The sequence below is a fragment of the Erythranthe guttata genome, chromosome 8 (assembly GCF_056151865.1).
Source record: "Erythranthe guttata isolate IM_541 chromosome 8, IM_541, whole genome shotgun sequence".
NCBI classification, from domain to species: Eukaryota; Viridiplantae; Streptophyta; class Magnoliopsida; order Lamiales; family Phrymaceae; genus Erythranthe; species Erythranthe guttata.
The window spans coordinates 24,364,170-24,376,983 of NC_142540.1; the positions used below are offsets into that span (position 1 = coordinate 24,364,170).

Sequence of the window (12,814 nt, forward strand, 5' to 3'; positions counted from 1 at the left end):
ATCTAACGATTAGATGCAATATTAAATATATATTAAGACATTCTATTTTCTGTCCAAATTTCAAGAAATCAAATTTGGTGTATCCCTTAATTTGTCCCAAATTATCATACCACGTTTTGATTAATAGTCAACCGACTAATTTTGACCTATAACTCTATAGCTGGAAGGCGTGCAAGATGAACAGTAAGCAATTGTAAATATTATGTTTAAAAAAAAAAAATTCTAATATAATTGTAAGAATTAAACAAAAGAATAAATAAACTTGATTAAAATTTCATTTTTAAGTTAGATTTCTTCAATTTTGAAAATGACGTAGATATGACAAACGAATACATTGAAGAGAAACGTACTGAAAGTTGGTACCTAGCCATCACCAATAGGGTAAAGGTTCAGGGTTCGAGTCCCCCCTCTTCTACTTTCCCTTGTAATTAGAGGTGGTAAACGAGTCGAGCCGGCTCGCGAACTCGACGACCCGGCTCGACAAAGGCTCGAACTTGAGCTCAGGTTTTTCGAGCTCGAACTCGAGCTTCGGACCAGCTCGAGCTCGAGCCCAAATCTAGTTGTTCGACAGCTCGCGAGCCGGCTCGCGAGCTGCCTCTTTTTTTTTTTTTTTTAATTATATATATATATATATATATATATATATATATATATATATATATATATAACTTAAATAGTAAATAGTCTATAATAATAAATATTTCTAGTATTTAAATAGAAACAAATCTATATTACTTAAAAAATTCATAGTAATAAAAATATTATAATAATAATAATAGAAAAAATAAAAAAATATATATAACTAGAGTTCATTATTTATTTTATATATCTTTTTTATTTTCCTATAAATAATTTTTAATAAAAAATTAAATGATTTTAATAAAAAAATAAATAATTTCAATAAAAAAATTAAATAATAATTAAAAAAAAAATTAAATGAGCTCGAGCTCGAGCTGGCCAAAAGTGGCTCGAGCTCGGCTCATTCTCACCTCTGCTTGTAATGGACTTGAATTTACTCAAAAAAAAAAAAAAACACGTACTGTAATATTGCATATATTAATTTTCAAATCTTAAATGAACTAGAAAAGTGCAAAATCATTTTTACAATATTTTAAGGAGCTGGAGAGAATATTACTTTAAGATCATAATTAAAAGGTTATAAAAATATATAAATTAAAGGTAGTTTCCGAATGCATATTTTTTTTTATAAAAAAATGGAGAATTTTGGAAAACAATCTCGTGTAATAAAATTATATTACAACCAGGACAACATTTGTTTTTGCTATTGATATGCCTAATTGGGCCAACCCAATTGGCTTACAATTTATTTACCAACGGGGCTATGAGCCCAATATTGAAGACCACCATCATCGAGGCCCAATCACCTTCAAATAAGGTTTGGACCCAACAATCTCATCTAAGCTCTCATCTAAGCTATAAATAAATGTTTGAACTCATTGTAGCCCGCATGGGTGTAGCTCAACTGGTTCCGGAGGTGGTAAGTTGGTGCAAGGTCCTAGGATCGAATCCTGGCAGCCGCAGTGTGGGAATTTCAACTCCAATGAGGGTTGGTTCCTTGTGGGCACCAGGTCCGGGTCCGCTACCTTAACGGGCCGTTGAGTTACCATGATTTACATTCATCAAGGTTTGAACTCATTACCTCTAGGTGCGTCCAATTAACTAAGTAATACTACAAAATGTATATTCTCTGGACGTCTGACTTGAGCGTCGGAGGGGTTTCCGCCGGATTAACCCCCGACTTAGTTTACGTGTTCTATGATCGCAGGTATCTCAAGGTCATCAAACTCGTGAGCCAGTGATCCACTTTGCTCTCCCAGCTCATCCTACCTCATTTATTTAAGGTGATCTATCTCTAGCATCATCAGCTATAAATCTCATGATCAAAAGAAAAAATACAGACCGCGACATGCAGAATTTGATGACTAAGAACCCTGAACTAAACTCTCTTTTGAGAGCTTAACTGAAGAGTTTAATCAAAATAGTCAAGTCCCAAAATTATTTTTAGGCTGCGGCTATGCAAGACTAATTTCACTTGTATAAGATCAAATTAAAATTTTCCAATGTATAAATACTATAATATCCTTACTTGTTAAAAAAAATAGAAAATTCCAAATGTGCAATATCAAAAACTCAAAAGCACAAAAAATCCTATTACAAAACAATAAGACCAACTCTCATTTTCTTCATCTTTCAAAACCCACAAACCCTTTCTCCTCCATAAGCACACAAAACCTAAACATTCAAAATCACCAAAACTCAACAAATCTTACAAAGATGGCAAGTATGGAGTCAAAAGACATCAAAATAAAAGATTTTGCGGTGGAAAAACCCAAGGTATGCATTTATGTGTTTTTTAGCTAGAATATCGTTTTTCTAAAAAAAAATCTCGCGCAAAGGCGGTCGACATGTACAGGTCGAATTTTATAGGTAAAAATTGACATTTAGATGTCGATTTTGGAGTATAAAATTTGACTTTTGACAATGTCGAATTTGTGCTATTAATTCGACATCTCAATGTCGATTTTTACTTATTAAATTCGACATACTTTTGAGGTCGAATTTGGGTCTTTTTTTTTCGACGCTTAAGTGTCGATTTGTAGCATAGTTTTTCGACACTTTGGTGTTGATTTTTACCAGTTTCAATTTTTTCCCTCTTTTTTTTGAAGGTTGAACAAAATAAGAAATTAACAATTGACTACTCTGGCAGTGGCGCGGACGGCGAGGGGCTTGGGCGGTGCTGCTGAGTCGACGGGAAGAGTTTCACGGGGAGCTGGCTTTTTTTTTTTTTTTTTTTTTTTCTATTTTCACGTTTTTTTTTTGCATTATTTGTTATTTGGTCTTGTATGAGCAAATAAAAACCAATTTAATTTATGGGTATATTTAATATTAATAAATAAAATATTTTCTTTAAATTGATCTTGCACAAGTGAAATTAATATTGCATATCATTACAACCTTATTTTTATCTAATAAACGTAAGTAATAGTTTTAACTTTCGAACATGAGCATAGTATATAGTTAATTAAGCTCCCGTCCGCGATCCGTGTTTGATGGGCTTTTTAAAACAAAAATAAAAGTAAATCTAATTTATATTAATGAAATTTTAGTGATGATAAAGCTCTTCTAAAAAGCTATTCCCACAGATAATTAAAAGAAGAAAAAACAAAAAAAAGTTCACAAGGAAAGTGAATGCTAAATATTAAATTATAGGGTAAATTACGGCCAATCTTCTTAACGTGTGGTCTAACTATGAAAGGACTCTTTATGTTTGGGTAGTTATAAACATCCTTATCAACTATGAATCTTTTTACACCAACTTTGCGGTGTCAAATTTGGTGAAATCTTCTAAATTATGTGGAATATTCTCCTGTTTTGTACCCGTTTTATCCATTCGAGCCCCTCATTTTGAAACAAGATGATCATAAGATGTGTCTCTTGCCTTGCAAATATCAGCAACTGCATTTTTTCACAAAACAAGTACAAACTAGAGAATATTTCACAGAATCTAGAAGACTATGTTGAATTTAACACCATAAGACTGGACATGTAAAAAGATTCGAAAAAGAGGGATTTTCCGTAATTTGACCTGACCTCAAAACTTGCCCCGTTAGTTACCCTAAATTATATTTTATTCTGTTTGGAAAAATTAAATAAATGATTAGAAAATATGGAGAGAGAGAGAGAGAGAGAGAGAATGGGTGGTGGTGGGTGGTGCAGGGTCCATGGGACTGACGGGGTTCATGTGAGAAGCCTTAAAGTGAGGATGGGTTTCAAAGACGTATGAATGACTTGATGTGCTACTACTGCTGCTGACACTGCACCCAAAACACACACACATGTACACATACACACATATATATATATATATATTATATATACACACACACACACTCACACACTCCTGTCAGCTGGAAGGAAACCAATGGTGTTTTTGTACATGCGAATATTTGTAGGCCATCTATGTTTAATTTGTGTGTCTACGTGTGTATTTTCTTTTTTTTTTTGGATAATATATATATATATATATATATATATATATATATATATATATATATATATATATAGATGTCGTATTTTATTTGGCTGGCATTGCCCTATGTATGGAACAACAACATTCCGAAAAATTCGATTTCGGTTTTTTTTTGTATTATTTTTTTTGGAACGGAAGTGAATTATATACGAGCTTCTGATTATTGACCTAGTTTTTAATTTTGAAATAATCCTAAAATATTTCATTCACTTCCAAATTGCACTTGTAATATTAATTTCATATATATTTTTGATTTCTGCCGATTTCGATCTGAAAAATTATAGTTTTTGGAACAATTTTTTTTGTTCATCCTAATTTGTGAAATTCTAATATGTGATTTTTTTTCTTTCAAAGTTTTTTTTTTAAATATGATTTTAATTGGTTTTCCACTTCTATTTTTTTTTCTTCCCAAAGTCCTAATTACGATATGATGGTCTATATATCAAGTTGATTCGAAGATACGAATTGTCGTTCTTACATCATTTTGAGGGGTGTGGTATGTTGGGTATGTTGATTCGAAAGTATCGTTTATTTGTATTTTGAGTTGCTAGATTGGAAGGAAATACTTTGGGTAGTCGTTGGCTAACCGTATTTAGGATGAAGCGAAAGTTACGCTTCCTCACGGTAAAATTTGCTTGAAACAATAACTTTAATATAGTTATCGCATTGAAGGAGATACTAGTATAATTATAGTGGCAATCGAGTACGGTTATGTGAATGAAAGAAAAATGTATGGAACTCGCGTCGTTTTTTCTTAAGACTCATATCTTTCAAATTATTTATGGGTTTTCTTTCCCTCTCTTTATTATGTGATTCAAAATCTTGTATATGTTGAAGCCAAGTGTTAACCGTGTTTAAAGTGTTGGAAAAAAGAACGAAGAATTTGAAATGAACTATTTTTATTTGTATTTTAGTGAAATAATTTTTGCTGTACCAATTAAAGAATCTACGAACATAATTTTTCGTTTGGATTCTCGAATTCGATAACAATTTCCAAACGTAACGAGATGAGAGAAGGCAACCATATCCTTCCCAAAACATAGCACATGCCCCTCTTATCGCGCTCCGTGTTCTTATGAGTCTTTTTTTTCCTTTTGGCAAGTGTTTCTCTTCTTTCTTGTCAAAGTTGTGATTTCTTTTGGTGTTTTCTTTCGGATATGGATCTAAACTCGAGTTCCGGCTCAATTTGAATAAAAATACAAAAAATAAATGTATAAAACTAAATTAGACTATCTCGATTCGTGTTCAGTTTGATTATGTCTACATTGCCAATCAAAGTAAAAACTCTATCAAAATTAAAAAAAAAAAAAATTAAGATTCAATTCAATTCAATTAATTTAAACTCTAAGTAGAAGTTGAAGTTAATGATATGAATTAATGTTGTACTAACTTAGCACAAGCATCATAGAGACAAATATGAATGGACAAAAAAATGTCTATCAAAAAATATGACATCCCTCAATTGTGCAATTATATATGTAAGAGAAATGCCAGCCCATTTTCTGTCCAAATTAATCATACAAACGTCAATTCATACTTACATATGTGGTTCTTAGATTGTTCTAACACCATTGTTGGTGCTACTCAATCTTGTCATGTTTTTTTCATTAAAAAAAAAAAGAAAAAAAAAAATCTCTGACAACTATTATTGAATAATTAGAAAATTATGAGTACACTACTACTAATTAAAAAAATAAATTAATCTCCGACAAATTAATAGCGTTGTTTAAATAATAAAAAAAATCAGTCGTGATCTTGGAACAACGTACCAAAATTAATAATTCGCTAAATTTATAAGATACTCCTAGTACATATTTGAAATATCCAAAATATTTAATATTATTTTTCGCTCTCATTATACAATTAATCATTCACAATGCCCCAAAAAATAATATCTTAGAAGTGAATGAGGGATTTTCCTTTTTAATGGCCAGTATTTTTTTTATTTTTCCACGTCGGTTCGACCTTTTTCCAAGATACAAAATCCAAAAATAAAAGAAAATTATATCTCATCAAACTACTTTTAATTATTATTTTCTTTCCCAAAATAAAATTACAAATTTTGTATCAAAAAATTATTCGATCCATAGGTTTGTTTTCATTGAAATTGGTGAAAAAAATAGTGACGTTCTTTCTTAGAGGAAACAATAACGGGTGTTTTCAATTCGGATATTTTTCGTTTTTTTGATATATTTATCTTCGTAGTGTGAAATTAAATTTTTAGTATCCTTCAACCATTTTCTCAGAAAATCATGTGATTTCTTATACACAAAATGGGTTAATTTCATGGTTCCCCTCAAATTATATATCTTATGGCAAAATGCATTATGCGTCGATTTATTGGGATATTTTAATAAAAATAAATAAATGTATGACGACATTTAACTTTTGAAGCAATTTTCATTACTGACAATATATTTTATTTCTTATTTTGTACTTCTAAATTATTATTTTACTTGTGCAAGATAAAGAAATACACAAGAGTAACTAGTGATTTTGTATTCTTATCTTTTTGTATTGAAACCGAAAGTCGAAAGTATTTATAAATACATATTTCTTTTGATTATAGATAATTATTACATTTTTTTTATTAAAAAAAATCGAGTAGAAGCATTATTTATAAATTAAAAAAATATGAAAAATGAATAGAATTATTGAGGTCATGTCAAACCTAGCTGTAATGAAAATGAGAAGTTAAAAAGGAGGGAGGAGACAAAAAACATGAAAACAATTGTATTTGTTTTTATTTTAATTAAAAAATAAATTAATTATAAGGATTTGTTGGTTTGGGGAAAAAAGGGCAAATGTTAGAAATGGAAAATCAGGTTTGCCTTTCTTTGTCTTGTCACAATCTTTGTTCCCCTTTCCTTGCAATTCTCTCACTTGATAACAGAAAATTGCAGAATCAAATTATTCTTAGGATCAATGATTTATTTATTTTTTGAAATATAAACATAAAAAGGTATCTATTTTTTTTTTTTAATTTTTTGAATATGTTAAAACTATTGTAAAAACAAGAGAAAACATTTATACAACTCTCATTTAAGAGTTCACTTACTTGAGAGTTGACTTAAATAATAATTTGTGTGTGTTCTGTCGGATACAATTTTTCGGTGTGTGTTTGCATGTTCGCATGGGCGGACCCAAGCTATGTCTTCGGGGCAGCCGCCTCGAAAAGAAAAAAAATGTGGCCTAATTGATGGAATAATAGAGTAAGTACACAATCAAATTATTCGAGTTTGGATTTTCGTGCAAAAACTTTTTAGAACGAATTTGTCACACATTGATCTATGCTTAGAATGATTCAGATCCCTCTCGTGATTTGCTAACTACTAAGTGGAGATCAGGGGCGTACCCATGTATATGCCTGGGGGCTGAGGTGACCCCTGCCCCCCACCAAGAATTTTTTTTTATTTGTTATTTATGTATTAGTTAATGCACTTTCGCCTCCTCAAATATTTAATTTTGTACACTTTAGTCCATAAAAAAAATCTTCTCTTAAATCACCCCGATATTTCAGCCTCCCAAGAAAACCCCCTGGATCCGCCCCTTGTGGAGATTTGCTAACTTCTTTTCGGGTTATATGTGTTGTTCCGGGCTTTATAGCCCGCGGAGAAAATCTTGTTCCGTACTTGACTGCTCGTAACTCCTCAAAGTGGGTGTGGATTAAATCATCGAGTCGTTGTCCGTCGAAAAAAAAAATCATCCTAATTTATTAATATGTTTTTAAATTGCAGAGTATAGATTTGACAATATAAACTAATTTATTTGAAAAGCATCCAAATCGGACCCAACAAAAATGGCCAATGGGGCTATACCCAACTACATACATAAATACTCATAATTAGGGTTGTGCATTGATCGATTTTACCCAAGAATTGATTTATTATCAAACCATAATTTGTAATCGATAATAAATCGTAATCAACCCGTTATACTTGGGTTGATAATCTCAAACGACCCAAGTAAAATTTGGTTGGTTGGTAGTTGCTAAGGTAAATAAGTCGATTTGCATTGGTCAATAATATCAGTCAACCATTTCTGGAGCTGGATTGACTAATTCAAATGAAAATGTGAAATATTTTCACAAGTATAAAGACTAAGGACGGTTTTGTCAAATGAAAATAAAAACCGGACCTTACCTCAAATAAAATTAGATTCGAGGGGTATCTCAACTTGCCCTTAAAACTAATTAATCGTACCATAATACCATCAACGAATTTATTATTACAAATCTGAATATATATTACAAAAGAATATGAATATGAATCATGAATTGTAAACTGTCTTAATATAACCTTTCATATCCAGAGGCAGAATATGTAATTTAATTTCCTGAAAATTACACTTTTCGATATATTTTGTTATTTTACACAGATTGGAGGTGGCGATCCTGTACGAGTTCGTCCAGGCATTTTGCTGCTCCATCGTAATTCAAGAATCCCATATACCAAAACTCATGGTTATCGATTGATATTACCTGGATATATTTTTCGGCTGAATTGGTTTTGTTTGTCGAAGGGTTGACAGCTTTCAGTTGATGTAATGGGATGATAACCTGTTTAAAAAAAAAAATCATACAATAATTTAATTAGCATTATATGATTCATCGGATTAATAGTTGCGCATCACTCGAAACATATTTCTCCCAGAACTATATTCAAACAAAAATATATGACGGAATTGATTCCAAACATTCACTTAAGGCCTTGTTTGCAAAATAAGGATCGGACTTGATCGACTTTATAATCAAGATGTATCAAATGTTCAAAGTTTATGTTTCAAGCATGTGATTAAAAACGAGCCCGGAATTTAATTCCTACCCAATGCAATCAATCTTATTAATCCTATCAATATTCCCAAACGTGGCTTACATTTATAATGCTCGTGTTAGTACATCGACACAGAACTTAAAACACATATCCTTGCAAGAAAGCACATGTATAGATAGATACCTTATAATAGCTCCAGTCAGTCTTGTCGCCAGCTTCGTACGATGAAAGCGGATTGTCACTCGAAAATGCGAGCTTTGCTGTAGAGACATACAAAACCCCGATGACCGGACCGGCTGATGTGGACAAGTAACACGCGTAAGAATTTTTCAGCTGCTCCTCTGGAACTGTTTCGAATGTTTGCCGGAATATTTTCTCATAGCCGCCTTCAGCTAAGACCTTTGTTCCGTGTGCAATTCTTCCTAGGGCGGCATCCGCCAGACTAGGGTTTGTTTTCACTGTGTTAGAGAGAGAGAGAGGTGATTGTTACTTGTATAATTATCGCAATAAAACCTCAAATAAAACATGCGCATAAAGAGATATAACTGTCTAAACCAATCAAGCGATTACATAGATTTTTGCAAAGACAAAATGTAATAAGTTATCTTGTACAAACAACTTCCATGCGATGTTAAAAAAAAAAAAAGAGCAACCATTTTCATGCAATTCAGTATCAAAATAAAACTTGTCAAACACAGCAAAATAATCTCTCAGCAGGAAAATCAAATAAGTTTTATTACATTATTATAAGATAAGTGATTTTTTCGATTCGACATTCCATTATCTACTACATTTTCAAGGGTAAAACTAAATACAAGTTCAAGAGAGTACTCTTCAATGAGACGAAATTAGGACATAGAAAAATCCTCTGTACCGTACGACTCAGTAAAATTATTAAACCGTATTTTCGAAAGCTATCACTGAATACACTCTTTAAAATTATGTGCTCATATTACGATCATAAAAAAATCACACATTTTCTTCAACTTTCAACGTGTGCTTTAATAAGAATATCACGAAAGTCGAAAGGGTAAAGCAGTACTCTGTAACTTATCTATAAAAGTGTATAGCAGTCACAATATAAATTCACGGTATATGAAGTAGATATAAAACAAGCACCGCAAAATCGGGAAAAAAGAAAACGAAATCATTAGAAAACTTACGGTGCTGCCATGTGTTCCCAGCAAGATCTTCAGCCTTTTTGGTTGCTTCTCCCACCTTCTTCCCCCATCTCCCCAGCACATCCTTCATGCTACCCACAGTATCTGAAAACCCAAAAAAAAAAGAGAAGAATTCAGTATTCATTGTATATATGAACATACTACTTAACCAAATCAACTTCATAGAATCATGCTTTTTGGGCCAGAACTAAACTTTCATAAACATAAAAAAACAAAAGCGATTGAATTTCCAAATCCAATGCGACCATTCCTAATATCAAATTTATCAATAAAGAATAACCACAACTAGATCCCTCACTCTATATATATATATATATATATATATATATATATATATATATATATATATATATATATATATATATATATATATATATATATATATATATATATATATATATATATATATATATATATATAAAGGGTAAATTACGGCCACCCCGCTGATCCCTCTCTCTATGCCACCCAAGTGAGGTAAGGTCAAATTACGAAAATACTTCTCTTGTTAGGGTAGTTACAACCCCCCTCAACTATGAATTTTCTTACACGTCCACCATTGCGGTGTCAAATTTAGTGGAATCTTCTCCAGTTTGTACCCATTTTTTAAACCCATTCGAGCTCCACATTTTGAAACAAGATGATCATAAGATGTGTCTATTGGCTTGTAAATTATCAAATTGTGGTGCATCTGGAGCTGCATTTTTACACAAAATGAGTACAAACTAGAAAACATTCTACTGGATTTTGTTGAAGTTGACACCGCAAGGGTGAACGTGTAGGAAGATTCATAGTTGAGGGTTGTTGTAATTATCCAAACATGAGGGTTTTTTTTCGTAATTTGACCTTACCTCAGGGGTGGCCGTAATTTACCCGGTATATAAAACATGTAAAAATTAAATTTAAAAAATATAACGCAAAACCTTGCTCCAATTTAAGTCAAATTGCATTTTATTGGCAGCCCAACTATTTGCCCGCAGCTAATTTCCTAATTCATTTATCATATTCTCCATAATTAACGGTTTAAACCAATCGAGTCGAGCCAAACACGCACTTCTTTGGATTTGTTTCAATTTTATCGATCAAAGTTGTGTTTGAGCTTGATTTGATAAGCAATCAAGTCGAGCTCGAGTAGCATGATTTTTCGTACATAGCCACATTCTTTTCTATTCTAGCTGAGTTTTGTAGTTTATCAAATGAAAATATACGTTCAATTTTGCTTCGATTTATTAAACTAATCGACATCAGTCGGACTTGCAACAACATACCTTAAATCCAGTATTTTTATTTCCTTTTCAGCAAAATTAATTAATAAACTCATATATTTCGTATATATGCAAATTGCACTCAAATTAAAATAAATAAACAAAATAAAATAAATAAATAATCACCGACCTTTGAAATTGAAGGGTGAGGAATTGGCGGAAGGCTCCCCGGCGTAATTGACGTACGGATCCGCGGATCCGTAATGGAAATCCCGCGGCGGCGGCGGCGCCGCCGATGATTCCATCACCAGATCGTGGCTCCACCGCACCGATTTCTTCGGTTTCAGACCACCCGCCGTCGGCGATCTAATACCACCATCCTCCGCTCTGCTACTGCTCACATTTAAATCGATGTCGATAGTAGTGCTATCAGTTTTACAATCGGTATTCGGATCCGGTTCGGGTTTCCGGTTCGGGTTCGGATCCTTACCCGGTGAAAGTGGCGTCCTTTCGCCGGCATCGGCGTCTTCTTTACTGATGTTGTTTGTGTGCTGCTGTTGCTGCTGCTCCATCATTTTTTTGGGGGATATAAATCTCGCTCTGTTTCCAAATGTGGGAGCGCGTGATTGGGCGCGTGGGGTTGCGTAGCTGTGAAGAAATCGTAGTTTCGAGTTTTGTGAAGGAATTGGGTGGGTCGTTGATTTACCGGTAAATAGGGTGTGCTTTAGATTTCATAGTTTTATTTGTTATGTAACCCCTGAACATAGGCTAAATAACACAAAACACCCCTCATCTATCCGTAATAACCAAAATCACCCTATGATTAACTAATGATCGAGTTTTTTAACAGAAAATGTGTACAGTCTATTATATCTACTGTTAAATAGGTGAGAAATAAAAGAAAATATCTGAAATTGTGTAAGGTCTATTCCCCGGAAAAAAAAAACCACAGGAGTTTTTTGGAAATTACGAATATGTGGAGATGATTTTTGTAATTTAATCTAAGTTTAGGGGGGTCATTGTAATTTACCCATTTTATTTTTCTAAAAAAGAAATCTATATTATGAGATATTTAAAACTAAGAATTAATAATTACTAATTAATCTAGATTCTTTTTGTCGGAGAGGATTAGGGGTGTAAAAGATTCGAGTCGAGTCATACGCATATTTGTTCAAGTTTGTTTAAGAATTAAATCGAGCTTTTAAAATTGTGTATGTGTTTTATTGATAAACAATCAGTTGAGCTTGAATGAGCTTTAATCAAAACGAACAAGGATCATTTTCGAGTCATTTGATAATTAACACATATTTATTAATTTTTAATCAAACTCGAGTTCGACCTAGTTTCGTATGTTATCAAATGAAAATACGTTTTAAAGTCTGGTTTGTTATATTAATACATTGACCTCAAACGATTGTTAAAGAACGACCTCGAATCTCGTATGAGTTAATTTGATTTTTGTACAAGGATCACGTACATTTATTGATTATTTTAATATATGCGCGACATATAAAATGAGACGGAGGTAGACATACCGAATCGGAACTGGAACCGAACCGAAATTGGTATGACCAGAATCGGAACCGAAATAAAAAAAAACAGTTCCCT

The 12,814-nt window shown here is 32.5% G+C and overlaps 1 protein-coding gene across 1 annotated transcript; it reads right to left on the reverse strand.

Moving 5' to 3' along the window:
• Positions 1–8,192: 8,192 nt before the first annotated feature.
• LOC148768886 (GEM-like protein 1) lies at positions 8,193–11,923 on the reverse strand. Its single transcript, XM_088822496.1, has 4 exons — positions 11,397–11,923; positions 9,987–10,088; positions 9,007–9,281; positions 8,193–8,609 (listed from the first exon to the last, which is right to left on the reverse strand). The coding sequence occupies exons 1-4, from the start codon at positions 11,779–11,781 to the stop codon at positions 8,421–8,423; spliced, it is 951 nt and encodes a 316-aa protein (XP_088678622.1). The 5' UTR covers positions 11,782–11,923; the 3' UTR covers positions 8,193–8,420.
• Between the last annotated feature and the right edge of the window lie 891 nt (positions 11,924–12,814).

Excerpts from the sequence above, each read along its gene's own strand:
- LOC148768886 (XM_088822496.1), bottom strand. The coding sequence starts at position 11,781 with ATGATGGAGCAGCAGCAACAGCAGCACACAAACAACATCAGTAAAGAA. Across the intron at positions 10,089-11,396 it reads CTCACCCTTCAATTTCAAAG|ATACTGTGGGTAGCATGAAG; the intron begins GTCGGTGATTAT and ends TTGGGTTTTCAG. Across the intron at positions 8,610-9,006 it reads CTGACTGGAGCTATTATAAG|GTTATCATCCCATTACATCA; the intron begins GTATCTATCTAT and ends TTTTTTAAACAG.